The 13,473-nt window shown below is 47.1% G+C and overlaps 1 protein-coding gene across 7 annotated transcripts in view; it reads right to left on the bottom strand.

The window, feature by feature from the left end:
* The window catches only part of LOC105490453 (collagen type IV alpha 6 chain), a 312,047-nt gene that overhangs the window by 24,438 nt on the left and 274,136 nt on the right, over positions 1-13,473 (bottom strand). For 4 of the 7 annotated variants that reach the window (XM_011756089.2, XM_011756095.3, XM_071088636.1 and 1 more), the window contains 12 exons: positions 12,971-13,096; positions 12,322-12,503; positions 10,334-10,397; positions 9,260-9,334; positions 8,684-8,791; positions 8,483-8,590; positions 7,822-7,893; positions 7,373-7,498; positions 3,241-3,357; positions 2,748-2,909; positions 2,462-2,560; positions 751-897 (listed from right to left, as the gene is read on the bottom strand). In XM_011756089.2, coding sequence (XP_011754391.1) covers positions 751-897; positions 2,462-2,560; positions 2,748-2,909; positions 3,241-3,357; positions 7,373-7,498; positions 7,822-7,893; positions 8,483-8,590; positions 8,684-8,791; positions 9,260-9,334; positions 10,334-10,397; positions 12,322-12,503; positions 12,971-13,096 — 1,386 coding nt within the window. The remainder of the gene's footprint in view (positions 1-750; positions 898-2,461; positions 2,561-2,747; positions 2,910-3,240; positions 3,358-7,372; positions 7,499-7,821; positions 7,894-8,482; positions 8,591-8,683; positions 8,792-9,259; positions 9,335-10,333; positions 10,398-12,321; positions 12,504-12,970; positions 13,097-13,473) is intronic. The other 3 variants (XM_011756092.2, XM_011756094.2, XM_071088635.1) reach the window with 2 other exon arrangements.

Here is a 13,473-nt window from a genome sequence, read left to right as displayed (position 1 = left end):
CCAGCACTCCGGGAGGCCGAAGCGGGCAGATTGCCGTAAGTCAGGAGTTTGAGACCAGCCTGGCCAACATGAGGAAACCTTGTCTCTATTAAAAATACAAAAATTAGCTGGGTGTGGTGGCATGCCCCTGTAGTCCCTGCTATTCGGGAGGCTGAGGCGGGAGAATCACTTGAATTCGAGAGGTGGAAGTTGCAGTGAGGTGAGATGGCGCCAATGCACTCCAGCCTGGGTGACAGAGCAAGACTCCGTCTCAAAAATAAAATAAAATAAATAAATAAAAGGAAGAGGAAGAGGAAGAAGAAGAAGAAGAAAAGGAGAAGGAGAAGGAGGAGGAGGAGAAGGAAAAGGAGAAGAAAAAATGAGGATGCCGAGACCCAGACAGACTTCTAACTTACTCCAATTAGAGGCCAGGTTTTCTGTCCCCCAGCCTTGGACTTTCTTCATTGCCTTGTGTGGCCCTTTATTCACCACCACACTCCCTCCATCTCTCTGCCGCACATTAGAGAGGGGCGAGTGGTCTGGAGTAGCAACCTTGCTCTGCACTCATCCTCTAAAGCCAAGTACCAAGTACAACCACCCTGCTGGTCCTGCTGGCCCTTCTTCTCCCCAACAGGATGCTTGGGAGCTTTGTGAAGGAACAGAGGCAACGTTTGATGAAGACAAACCCTTGGAGCTGGACGTCCAAGCCAGGCTCTCAGCCAAGCTGTCTCAACTCCCCAACAAATCTCCTTTCCCTGGCACCCTCCTCACCTTGTAGGCCTACAGGGCCTTGAGCCCCAGGGTCCCCAGTGAGGCCAGGGATGCCATCGATCCCTGGCAGACCCAAGGGTCCAGGAGGAACCTGGACAGCTTCTGCAGTTGGTGTTTGTCCAGGAGCACCTTGGGGGCCAGAAGAGCCTGTGGGCAGGTGGGGGAAATAAGAACATCAGGCTGAGGCAGAGGGAGGTGAGTGGGGCCCTAGACCCCTTCTTTACTATCTTGTAATCAACCGTTTTCTACCTTGTTTGTCCCCACAGGATATCTGGATATCTCCAGGATGGCACTGTGTGATATTATACAATGCCTTCTTTATCCATCTCTCTCCCCAGTGGCTGGGTAGCTCCACGAGGGCAGGAACTGGGTCATATTCATCCTGTCTCCTCGGGACCCAACACTGGGCCCAATGGGTGACAGGCAGTCAGGAAGCATTTGCTGCTAATACGGTGAGCTGAGTCTTCTTTCAGGACCAGGGTGGCTTGTTTACTCACTGGTTAGAACACAGTGCCAAGGAGGCTGAGGGGATGCTTCTGACCCCAGTTGATATCCCAGCTTAGGAACCCGGTGCCAGCCAGCTGCCTTTCTAATAGCATAATTTGCTTAGTAAGTCATGGAACAAATATTTCCCCAGTGCTTATTACATGCCAGGGTCCTGGTAGCTCTGGGGATAGAGCAATGAATATGACAGATATTTATGGAGATTATGGTCTGACGATAAAGACGAATAATGCCTAACTCGACAAATACTGTTAATCTGAGTGCAAGTTGGGAGAAGTGTTGTGGAGGAAAGGACTAACACAGGGACACTGGGAGGGAGTAGAGGGTGGCATGGGGTGGAGGCGTCTGTTTTAGAGAGTGATTGGTGGCCTTTTGCAAGCAATGGCATTTAAACTGAGACCATTAAAACATTAGAAGGACTTTGCTATTTAAAGAGTAGAGGGGCAAGTACACTCTGGGAGGTAGAAGTAGCATGTGCAAAGGCCCTGTGGTAGGCCAGGACTTGGTATTTTTGGATCACTGAAAGAGGCCAGTATGGCAGGAGCACAGTGAGCAGCAAAGGGGAAGGGCTGGTGATGAAGATGAAGAGGGAGGCATCACACAGGGCTTTGCGGGCCACAGTTAGTGTTCATTCCTATGCCATGGGAAGCCACTGGATGAGTTATGTTTTTATAAGCTTTTTTTGGCCACTATGTGGAAAAGTGATAGCTAGAGTGGGGGGAGGAAGGGTGCTGCATGAGAACTATTGGTGGCTTGGATCTGGGGGTAGCAGCCGAGGTACTGCGAGGTGAAGAGATGCAAGGCACATTTAGGAGGTACAAGCCTCAGGGCTTGCTAATAGATTGCATGTGTGTGAGTAGGGTGGGAAAGGATGCGAAAGATGGTTCTTTATTTCTGAATTGAGCAAACGGGTGGGTGGTGATCTGAGTGCAAACCCAATGCCCTAGTACTAATGCAGAGATAACACAGAGAGAGGCAGTCAGTAGTAGGATCCATGGTGGCAAGGCAGCAGTGGTCTTCAGTCCTCGGAGGTGACAGAGGCTGAAGGATCCCCAAGGGAGAGAAACTGCCTCCCTGGGGTAGCTTGATCCAGCTGCTTTAGACATCCAGGCTTTCTTGGCGTGGTGAGCAATGACGCCTGAAGGAACCTTACCACCAGGCCCCTCCCTCAAACTCTGGATCAGCCCAGCAGGTGCTCTCAACTTACCTCTTGGCCCTGCCTTCCCCTTCATCCCGGGAAATCCTGGGTCTCCAGGTGGCCCAACCTTGCCTGGAGTCCCCATGAAGCCAGGCTCACCTCTCATGCCTGACAAAGTCCAAAGGAAGGAAGTCAGGTCCTGGCATGGTAGGGGTGGTAGGGGTGGTAGGGGTGGAGGATAGGCAGGGGTGAGGTAGGGAAGAGCATCAGCCACCGGCCTTTCTTCACAGGACTGCCAGAAGGAGCCCTGGCCGTGGAGTGGGGAAGGGCCTAGCAGCCAGCCAAGCAGCCATACCTTTCAGTCCTAGCTCTCCAGGAAGGCCAGAAAAACCTGGAATTCCTTGGTCTCCCTTAGGCCCTTTAGGTCCAGGAATTCCAGGGAAGCCAGGGTCTCCGGTGTTGCCTTGATTCGAGGATGGCCCAGTGGGACCTGGGGGTCCAGGGGGGCCTGGGCGGCCTAGGGATAAGATCGGAAGAGGGGCGAGGGGCAGGTGAGCAGGTAGTAGCCACTGCTGAAGGCCTGGGGACTGACAGGACTCCAAAGCCCCTTCCCAGGACAGAGAATGTTCCCTCACCATCTGTGGGGTCCTAGTGCCCAGACTTTCCCAAACCATTTCAGCAAAATGCACCCGGCTGAAGTCCCCTGTGTCCCCGCTCGGGGAGGGATGTGAAGCCAAACACGCTCATGTATGTCCAGCAACAGGGACTTGGCTGCGCTGTATACATGACTTCCCCAAATGTCAGACAAGAGGTGGTGGCTAGCCCTCTTTTGGGCTTCCTGTCTTTACCTCGTTCTCCATCTAGGCCTGGTCGCCCGGGGTCACCAGGCTGTCCTGCTATGAGTGAGGGCAAGGAGATGCCTGGGGCACCGGGGAGACCAGCAGGGCCCTGGAGACCTGGGAAACCTGCAAGAATAAATAAAAGGGGCTGGATAGGCTCTGTGTGCCCGGAAGATGGCCAGGCTCGCTCAGAGAAAATGGAAGCTCACACAGAGAAAATGGAAGCAGTTAGGTAGGAGCCAGACCAGAGAACGCCAGCAGAGGGCTCTTCTCCCCTAATCCTTCCTTCCCAGAAAGCAGACAAACAACTGAAGAGGGCTCAGAGCTGGAGCTGCGTTTTATTGGAAAGTTCTAGCTCCCTTACCTCAGTGGTAATGGAAATATTTTAGGCCAATTTCTCCCCCACCAGAAAGAAAAGAAGGCATGACTGAGCACCTGGACTTTTAAGTTTCCGAAGTGATTTTAAACCTACTGTCTGTGTCAAAAAACACCTCTTAAGTTAGCCAGTTATGTCTGATGCCGCACAAAGGTTATAGAACGTAGGCCACAGGCCCCAGCCAGTCAGAACAGACACCAGGCCAATTAGAATGGAGGCAGCAAGAGTGTGGTGCCTCTGTGTCTTCTAGGGCTATCTTCTGCAATTTCTAGGCAAACTGGAAAACAATCTTTTATAGGTCATTCATGATATGAGCCAAGTGATTGCTTAATTGCCTATGGAACAAATGTCTCTGTACTAAATCCCTCCTCCCTTTTGGCCAAAGAGAATAACCACTTATTACAATAGATACTGAATACTCATTTGCTCTAATTTTAATACTGCTTTACATGTTTTCTGTTTGTGGAACTATTTCTATTGTAATATGTTCGAAACCAAAACTTTCATCTGATCACAGAAGATTTATTTAATGTTCACATATCAAATACATAGATGGTCATCTTGATGGGAAAACACAAATGTAGGTGTTGATATTATTCATGTAGCATGGAAGATATGTATTAATTACTTTGGGATAGTCTAGAAGATATTCAAATGAAGATAAATGGATTCAAACTGGTTGATAAACTGTTCTGGTGGTTGAGATTCTTAATTTTTGTTTGCGACAAGAAAATCCAAAAATGTTAATATCGAATTTTATCTTCTGTGACAAGAAAAATGCAAAAATATGCTGAATTTCTCCTATTAATCTAAAATATGGTAAATCCATGAAAATTTATTAAAATGATGGTAGATTCGGGCATTTTTAAACAGCTCATTAATTAATTGAATCTTGAAATTTAGACAAGGAAAAAATAAATTTTGAGAAAAGTCTCTCTAGGTCTCTTAGGTCCGGGGAAAAAAACAACAACAACACACACACACACACATACAAAAAGAAAACTAGTAGCTAAGCCATGTGGTGGTACTCATAGCATTGTTACTTCTGGCTTGGTGAGCCTTTGAAATATTTTTCTTTATCCCCAGGGTAAAAATCTGAAAAGAAAGACATATTGTATACTTTTTTTCTGAAAATACAGCTCTACACATATATTATGTATATAGATATATAGCTTATATATATGTAAACTGAAATTACGCTACCTAATAAACAAGACACCACATGTGTAATAGAGTAGGCAGTGGTGGGCAGTACACAGATTATAAAAGTTCCCATGGCAGTTTTTGGAGACTGTTTTTCCCTTTAACTGTTTCTTGATTTTATAATTACACTTACGTGTTATTAAACCTGAAATAAAGGCACTACTGACTTTAAGTACTGCAAAAAGCTCATGCATTTCTTTAAGAATAAAACACTTTAAATGAGCAGATGAAAATGCAAAACAGCCCATTTTTCCAACTCAGTCCAGTGTCAAAGCCTTGAAAAAACAAAATATATAAATGCAGCCTCTACATATTTAGTGCAAATATGAAAACAGTATCACTGAAAGTTATTTAGATAACAGTATTGTAATGAGAGGGATTGTTCTATGAAGTTTTTTTTACTGGTTAGTTTGTTTGAGATAGGGTCTTTCTCTGTTGCCCAGGCTGGTGTGCACTGAGGTGGTCAGGGCTCACTGCAACCTCAACCTCCCAGGCTCAAGCGATCCTCCCACCTCAGCCCCCTGAGTAGCTGGGATTACAGGCACACAGCACTATGCCCTGCTAATTTTTGTATTTTTTGTAGAAACAGGGTTTTATCATGTTACCCAGGCTGGTCTCCAACTCCTGGGCTCAAGCAATCTGCCTGCCATGGCCTCCCAAAGTGCTAGGATTACAGGTGTGAGCCACTGCACCCAACCACTCTTACGATGTTTTCTTAGGAGTAAACCATCATATTGCACTGACTCCCACTGTCAAATCAAAGATAGGTTTCTGTGTGTGTGTGTGTTGGGGGGGGGGGGTGGTATGATATTTCTTGTATTCTTTTTAAAGAAATTGTTTTAATTAGATATTGAGAAGACATGACATAATATTTATAACATTATGCAAAGAATAATTCAGATACAATGAACGCTTGTGTTTCAACCACTCAACTTAAGATGTCACTTGGTTTGAATTTCCTTGTGTGCCCTCCACCCTCTTCCTTCCCTCACTCTCAGAGGCAATCACTCCTGAATTTTGTTCATCATCCTCTTCCTTTTTCTTCAGTTTGACCATATATATCTCTAAACAGTGTATTGGTTGGTTTTGCTTATTTTTGAACATTTATTGACAGAATCATACCGAATGTATTCCTCTGTGACATGTTTGTTTTTTGCTTAGTGCTATGTTGCTGAAATGCATCCTTCTTGACCTGTGCTATTTACTACATGTGTAATTATGATTTTATTATCTCAGATAGCTAAAGAAAATGAATAATCTAATGACCGTCAAGATTTGAAAACAAAAGAAAATGGCCCTGTGCTTTTATCCAGTTCCCTCTTCCTTATATCCTATGAAAGAAGACAGTCTCTGGGCAGGCTTGGACCCTGCTTTGAGCCCTTCCTCTGGAGAAGCTGCTGGCTTTCAGAAAAGAACAGTTTGGTCCAGATCAAAGGGAAGAAGAAACACAGAAACAGCAGATGCGTCAATTTAAAATGCAGCAGGAAATGAATATATGAATATAGTCCCTGGGAAACATACACACAGTATACAAACATGCACATAAACAAAATGTAGTGAGACCTCAAGCCCCAGAGCAAAGAGAAACAGGAAATTTTGCAAATATGATTTCCCCAGGTAACATGCAATAACATTCTTAAGTATATACTATGTGCCAGGCACTGAGCTTTTGTATATCTTACCTCGCTCCTCATTGATTCCTCAAAAAACCTATGAGGTAGGTTCTGTTATTATGTCCATCTTATACAAAAAGAAAACTAAGGGCTCATTTGGGATTGAGGAACAAGTAACTTCCTTGTTTAAAGTCATATAGCTAGTGAGAGGTATAGCTTGAATTTGAACCCAGCTAGTCTGATTTCAGAGCCCATACTCTTAACCATGATGCTATGCTGAATTCGTTTCCTGGTTAACATGGAGTGGAATGTACAAAGGTTTTTGGAACTTTCCTGAGGAAAAGTTGAAGAACACAAGTCATTTTTACTTTCTGAGAGGTGGGGAAAGGGAGACTCAGAAAGGGACTTCAGGCCATGTGATGAGTCAGGGGCCGAGATTAGGGTAGAACCTGCTTTCTAGTAAACCCAACAAATTCTAGTTCAGGGTATGCTGTGGTTCTGTCCGGTGGAGACTCGTATCATGTTAGTCTTGGGATCCTTCCAGCAGCCACACTGTCTTCCCAGGGCCCTGGGAGTGTCACCCACACTGGACACTGAGGAAATGCCAGCCAACCTCTCACTAAATGGACCAGCCCTGTCCCTCAGGACCAATCATTCCAAGCTGTGACCAAGCATGCCAGAGAGGCTTGAGGTTAGTAAGGAGGAGCAGAAGGGAATCTGGAGGCTAAAATGGACTTGGTGAACTGTGCCCTGACAGTCTTCACTGGAAAATGCTAAGCACAGCCTATCCTCTCCTTCTCAGCAGTCATTCCCACTGGGTTGTGAGACTCCCAGAGATGTGAAGACACTCACAGCCCAACCCTGTGAGCCACATGGCCCTGCTGTACCCTAAACCTGACTCCCCCAGGAAGGCCTCGCTCAGCCTCCGCAAGACCTGACTTGGACTCACCTCGATCACCTTTTTGCCCTCTCAGGCCCGGCTTCCCTGGAGCTCCGATGCCAATTCCTGGATATCCTTTTTCTCCTTTGGGTCCAGGGAGACCAGCAGGCCCAGGCACACCAGTGATACTAGGTCCTAGGAGGAGATGCAGGGGTAGGGAGCAGACCTCAGTGGAGGTGAGGCCTTCCTGCCTAGCTCACTTGACTGTGGCCTGAGAAGCCTGACTGACAGATACCAGAGGCAGAGTACTGAAGTAACAAGAAAGAAAGTTAATTTGAATAGAAGAAAAAAACCCCGCACTCTTTCTTCTCCATATCAAGGGACCTGAAATTGGAGGTTGATAAGGAGAGCTAGGAGTCCAAGGATATGGGATACACCACAGTCGAGAATTCATGGTGCCCTTGCCAAGCTTCTGGAAGAGCTGATGCCCTCCTCTTCACCCTGAGGGTCTTCCTAACCTGGAGTGCCATGGGTACCCTTGGTGCCCGGAAGCCCATTCAGTCCATGTAAACCAGGAAATCCAGGGAAGCCTGAGGGGAGAGAATGTCAAAAATGGCTCCAGCAACTCTGAATCATGAAGCATTAGCAAGAGGTAGCTACCTGCCCCCAAAGGCATTGCAAGGTCCTTATTTTAAAGTCCTGGCCTTTTTTGAGGCATTTACTTAATGCCCTAGGGGAGAAGAAAACACTCCCAACCTATACCCTACACCATAGGTTCTCATGACTCTTATCAGAGACCAATACAGCTTTGGGAGTAAGATGGCAGCTCATTAGGTATCCTGAAGAACTCAGAGTAGCAATGTCAAGACCTTGAGTTGTTAGCTCCCAGAGACTGGTTCCAGAAACTCACTGCCCAATTTCTAAGTCAGGGAAAGACTACATATGCCAGGGCAATTGCCTTCCTTGCTAGCTCTTCTCTTCATGGATCCCATCTTCTTCTCTTCCCACTCATGCTTGCCTGCCTTCATTACTCTTCATCTACCTTTCCCATGATTCCTCATGTCCAATGACTCCTGTAGGCATGGCTTAACCCTAGCTAGTATCTTCTAAGATAAAGTAGTTGGTGTCCTTCATTGAGGGAAAGGCTTTTCCCCACTGCCTGCTCCCAAATACACGTACCTTTGGGTCCTATTAATCCGGGGGGTCCTAGGGGCCCAATTGCCCCTTGATGACCAGAAGAGCCTGGAAGTCCTGGTTCTCCTCTCATGCCGGCAACCCCTGGAAACCCTAAATGTGAAACCAAGGCAGAAGTTCAGAATGGGGCATGGCTTGAAGCTAATCCAAACTCTTTCAGAATAAGGTTATCATGTGGCATGGTACCTGGAGCTCCACGAAGGCCAACATCTCCAGAAACACCAACTTTTCCATCTTCACCTTTGTTTCCAGGGAAGCCTATATTGCCTATTGGTCCATCTCTTCCTTTTGTGCCTATAAAATCAAGAAAAATGCTGAGTGATTAGGCCATATTTCTAGCAGTGTATTCCTCCATGGGAAAGAGTAGATTCTGAATTGCTGAAGGAGCTAGACCCAATGAAGAAACTCTAAAAAAGATAGTGGCGGCTGTTTTCACATTAGAAAGGTGCCCCACAATTGAGAAGCAAGTAAATTTGTTATGAGTATCCCTTCAGAAGTGGGAGCAATGAGTGGAAATGTTCAAGAAGGACAGTGTAGATAACAACTTCTAAACTAAGGGGATGTAGGCCATTATCCCAAAGGTCTTTGCCAGCCTATGAGTCTTGAAGGAAGAGTAGGCTGATTTGTTTGGGGAATTGACAGGTAGGAAATTTCTGCACTAGAGAGAAGTTGCAGAACTTGGGGTTGACCTCCAAAATTCCTTCTAATCCTCAGTTTTGTGGAGTCTGTGAGGCAAACAAGACAAAAATATAGCAACCTTACCTTTAAAACCAGATTCACCAGGTTGTCCCTTCGGTCCTGGGCTACCGGAAATTTCAAGTGTCTGGCCATTGTCTCCTGAGGATTCCAATACATTGTTTAAATGGCCAGGAGAAGCTATAGCTCTTTTTGAACTACTGAGATCTTTTGAACGCATTTTTTTTTTTTTTCAGATTCAGTGTAGCCAGAGGAGCTCCTTGATAAAATTATCTATTGGGTAAAAAGTGATGAACCACCATCCAGGAGCTGGGATGCTGCTACCAGACTACTGGCATGAAATGCTGCTACCTACAGCATATCTCCATTGGGAAACACATCACTAGGCTCAGTACGGGCAGAGAAGATGGTAGGCAGGGCCCTCAAACATCACCAGAACGGAACAGTGATGCCAGCAAGAATGGGAAATTTTCCTGCCTAGTGGGCTGGGTTTATCAGGGGAAGAGACTGGAGCCGAAGTTCTCCTCGCTGCTAAGTCTGGAAAGCAGATGGGCAAAACCGCAAAGCCAAAGGACATCCTTTTCCTTGGATCCATGAAAGCCACAGAGAGAGAGATCTTGCTAAGTACCACTGTTTGTTGCATTGTCTGTGAAGAGCAAGGACTGCAGAAGGGGTTTGGCCAAAGGGAAAATGTAAATTAATTCACTTTCCCCTAAACAGTCTCTCTGCTACCCCTCACAAGAGACCCTTGGGCCAGCCAGGTGCAGTGGCTCATGCCTGTAATCCCAGCACTTTGGGAGGTTGAGGCGGGCAGACCACAAGGTCAGGAGTTTGAGACCAGCCAGACCAACATGGTGAAACCCATCTCTACCAAAAATACAAAAATTAGCCGGGCATGGTGGTGAGTGCCTGCAATCCCAGCTACTCAGGAAGCTGAGGCAGGAGAATCGCTTGAACCCGGGAGGCAGAGGCTGCAGTGAGCCGAGATTGCGCCACTGTACTCCAGCCTAGGTGACAGAGCGAGACTCTGCCAAAAAAAAAAAAAAAAAAAAAAAAGAGAGAAAGAGACCCTTGGGCCTGCTAGAAATCTACCTTGCTCTAGAAGAACACATTAAAAGAAAAAAAAAAAATGCTCCTTACCTTTCAGGCCTGGGAGACCAGATGTTCCTGGGAGTCCAGACGACCCTCTGATACCTTGTGAACCCTTCAAAGCAACATGGGAATCATCATTTGTGCCCAGAGCTCAGGGCTGCCCACCCTCTTACTCCCTCACCCCTCACTGAGCCACTGCCTGAGAGATGTCTATCATGTATTCTGTGGCAAAGGTGGACTGTGGGCTGGAAGTCGGGATGTTACATCCTGCAAACAGGAAGGTGATGAACAAAGGGCAGAGGACATACTTAGGGTTTGTAGGGGAAGGATTTGATCCCACTGCTTATCAAAATGGGAACCTTAGGAAGACAAAGTGTGGCCATTCTAGCGAGTCTCTTAGAAAATGCAGAACATGACAGTTAGGCCAGGCACTCTATGGACTCAACACACAGTTGGCTACCACTGTCCTTGCCAAAGCTCTGGAGCCATTATGCATAGGAAGAAGTTCTGCTTCACCGTGCAGAGTTAGCCCTCTGCCCCAGGTTCCACAAGGAACACAAGGTCTTTCTGCTGCCAGGTAGCAGGCGGTATGTGTGCGGGTGCCGGAGTCTGAATTTGGGCAAATGTTACCATTTTCAGAGGACAAGCTGCCTTCACTGGCTAATGTCCAACACACTATCTGAGTCTGGGAAGTGGCCATGTCAGCTGCCATCAGCAAAGTTCTTTTCTTGATATCTGCTATGGTTTTGGTTCATTTTGAGATGTACCCAGTATCCAGTAAAGATTTATGCCGCTTAGTGCTTTGGGTAAGAGGCTGAGTACTGGGCTGGGTCACTGTGTGCACTGGACCACTACCCAGGACACCCCTCCATTGTGTCTGCTTCCTTGCCTGGCTTCATCAGACACATTGCCATATCTTCTAATTCTGAGCCTCTGTTCATGCTGGGACTTCTCCCAGAATGCATTCCTACTTTGTTTTCATCCCCCTAGAAAGTAAATAGTCAGGACTACCCAGTCTAGAACTATTTCTTTTCAATTGCTTCAGGTGTGTGTGTGTGTGTGTGTGTGTGTGTGTGTGTGTGTGTGCGCGCACGCGCACGCACGCACCATGTTCTCTCCACCAGATGGACTGACACTTTTGAAGTTCAGGGACTTTGCCCGCAAGGAGCACAGGTGTTCTGTGATTCAATTCATTGAGACCCTTTGATAAAGCTGCTATTTATGCAGAGCCGGCTGTGTGCCAGACACAATGTTAAGAGCTTTACATGTGTCATGTCACTTAACCCTCCCTACTGTCTGAAGGCTATTTAAATATTATTCCCAATTTTTACAGATGAGGAAAGTGAGGTTTAGGTTAAGGTAAACAGTGTGCACAACATCACAGAGCTAATGAGCAATGGAGCTGAGGTGCAAATGCAGGTTGGTCTCATTGCTAAGCCACCTCTTCCACCTTGCCTTGGAAGAGCCCAGATAAGCTGGACTTGATTCTTTACTAGTTGTTGCACCTTGTGGAGCTTCAAAGACCTTTCTAGCAAAACATCAAGAAGTTTTTACGAATTCTTACAATGTGTCAGGCTCAACATGAAATGCTGGCAGTGGGGTGCAGAGGAAAAAGCATATAAGGTAGTTCTTGTTCTCAAGCCCTAACAATCTCATTGAGGAAGTCAGACACACAGAGAAGCAATTAGAATTGATGTCAGCAGTGATAAGTATAGAGTGGCAGCACGGTGGGAGCTCGGGGACTCTTGGAGGAGAAGGTGCCTGGGCTGGGGACTGAAGGCAGGCAGATATTGGATAATTGTAAAGGCAGGAGAAGGCTCTGCCATGTCAGGGAGATGTGACAAAAGAACAGAGGAGGACATGTTCAGGAAAGGGTGGGAAGACCTGTCAAACTCAAGGAGAGAGCTCTCTCTGAGGATGTCCTGGGAGAAGGGGCTGAGAAGGAAGCTGGGATCAGAGAGGTGTGCAGTGAGGGTATATCCCCCTGAGATGGGGGGCCTTTCCTAGTATAAAGACAAAGATCTGGTCACACTTACACTTTCTCCTGGCATTCCTGGGAAACCTGTTATCCCAGAGGACCCCTTCAGGCCAGGTAAGCCCCGGATTCCCATGAAGCCAGGGGGACCTGGCTTTCCACTAACTCCTTTGATAGTGCCTGGGAGGCCAGGAGCTCCAGGCAGGCCTGGTGGCCCAGGTTGACCAGCCTCTCCTTTGTCACCTGTAAAAGAAATAAAAAGACTTGGAAAAAGATACTGGGCAAGAAAAACCCGGCTCACCAAGATTCAGGTGCCCCAGGTCACAGGCCAAGTGTAGGCTCAGGGAGCAGTTAGCTCAGAGGTGAAGGTGAAATGGGAAGAGATGCTTTACTCTTACGGGGCATCGACAGGGTCGCTTCTGCCATAACACTGGGAAAGCAGCACAGTGCTCAGGCTCCTCCAGGGGTACCACTGCCTGTGGTTGAAAACCTCAGTTCTACAGTGGCAATGACAAATAGCAGTCTCAAAGTCCAGGCAGCCTTCAGGCCCAGGGAAGGCAGCCTTCCTGGACTCCTTGCTGCCAGCCACACTGCTGCTCTGGGGTTGGGGATGGGGGGCTTTACTTCAGGGCCTTTGCTCAGGAAGGAAGCCCAGTTTGGTTATGAAGCCTTTCTTGAGCATTTCTCCTATCCATCCCCTGCCCCAGCACCTCTTGGCCCTGGAAATCCATCGGATCCGGCTGAGCCTTGAGAGCCTTTGTCTCCTTTGAGCCAAAGGTTTGACATTGGACGTCTTGGACCAGGTATTCCGACTGGCCCCGGATTGCCTCTGTCTCCTGCAGGGATGGAGATCAGCGTGAGAAAGAGAGCTTAGATGCAGGGTCAGGCAAAGGCTGACCTTTCACATCATTTCTTCCCATACCACCACAGCCCTGTTTTGGGGCCTTTCCATCTTATTCCCCACCCTTATTCCCCCAACTTCACATTTCTGTGTATGTCCTCTTCTACAAATCCCAAGTCCGTCAGCAACTTTAGACTCTCCTCAAAACCCTCCTCCACTGGTCTTCTGGGAATGGGCACACATGGCCTCTAACATGCAGTGTGAACTCAGAGGCGATCAAGTCTTTTGGTTTAAAATGACTTAATTCAGAAGCCCAAAATTTTATTATCTTACATAGATTTGGTACAAACCTCAGGAATGACCAAGTCAACA

This window comes from Macaca nemestrina, chromosome X, assembly GCF_043159975.1.
Source record: "Macaca nemestrina isolate mMacNem1 chromosome X, mMacNem.hap1, whole genome shotgun sequence".
Lineage (NCBI taxonomy): Eukaryota > Metazoa > Chordata > Mammalia > Primates > Cercopithecidae > Macaca > Macaca nemestrina.
The sequence above is the reverse complement of the archived record's forward strand: the minus strand, read 5'-3'. Positions and strand labels throughout refer to the sequence as shown.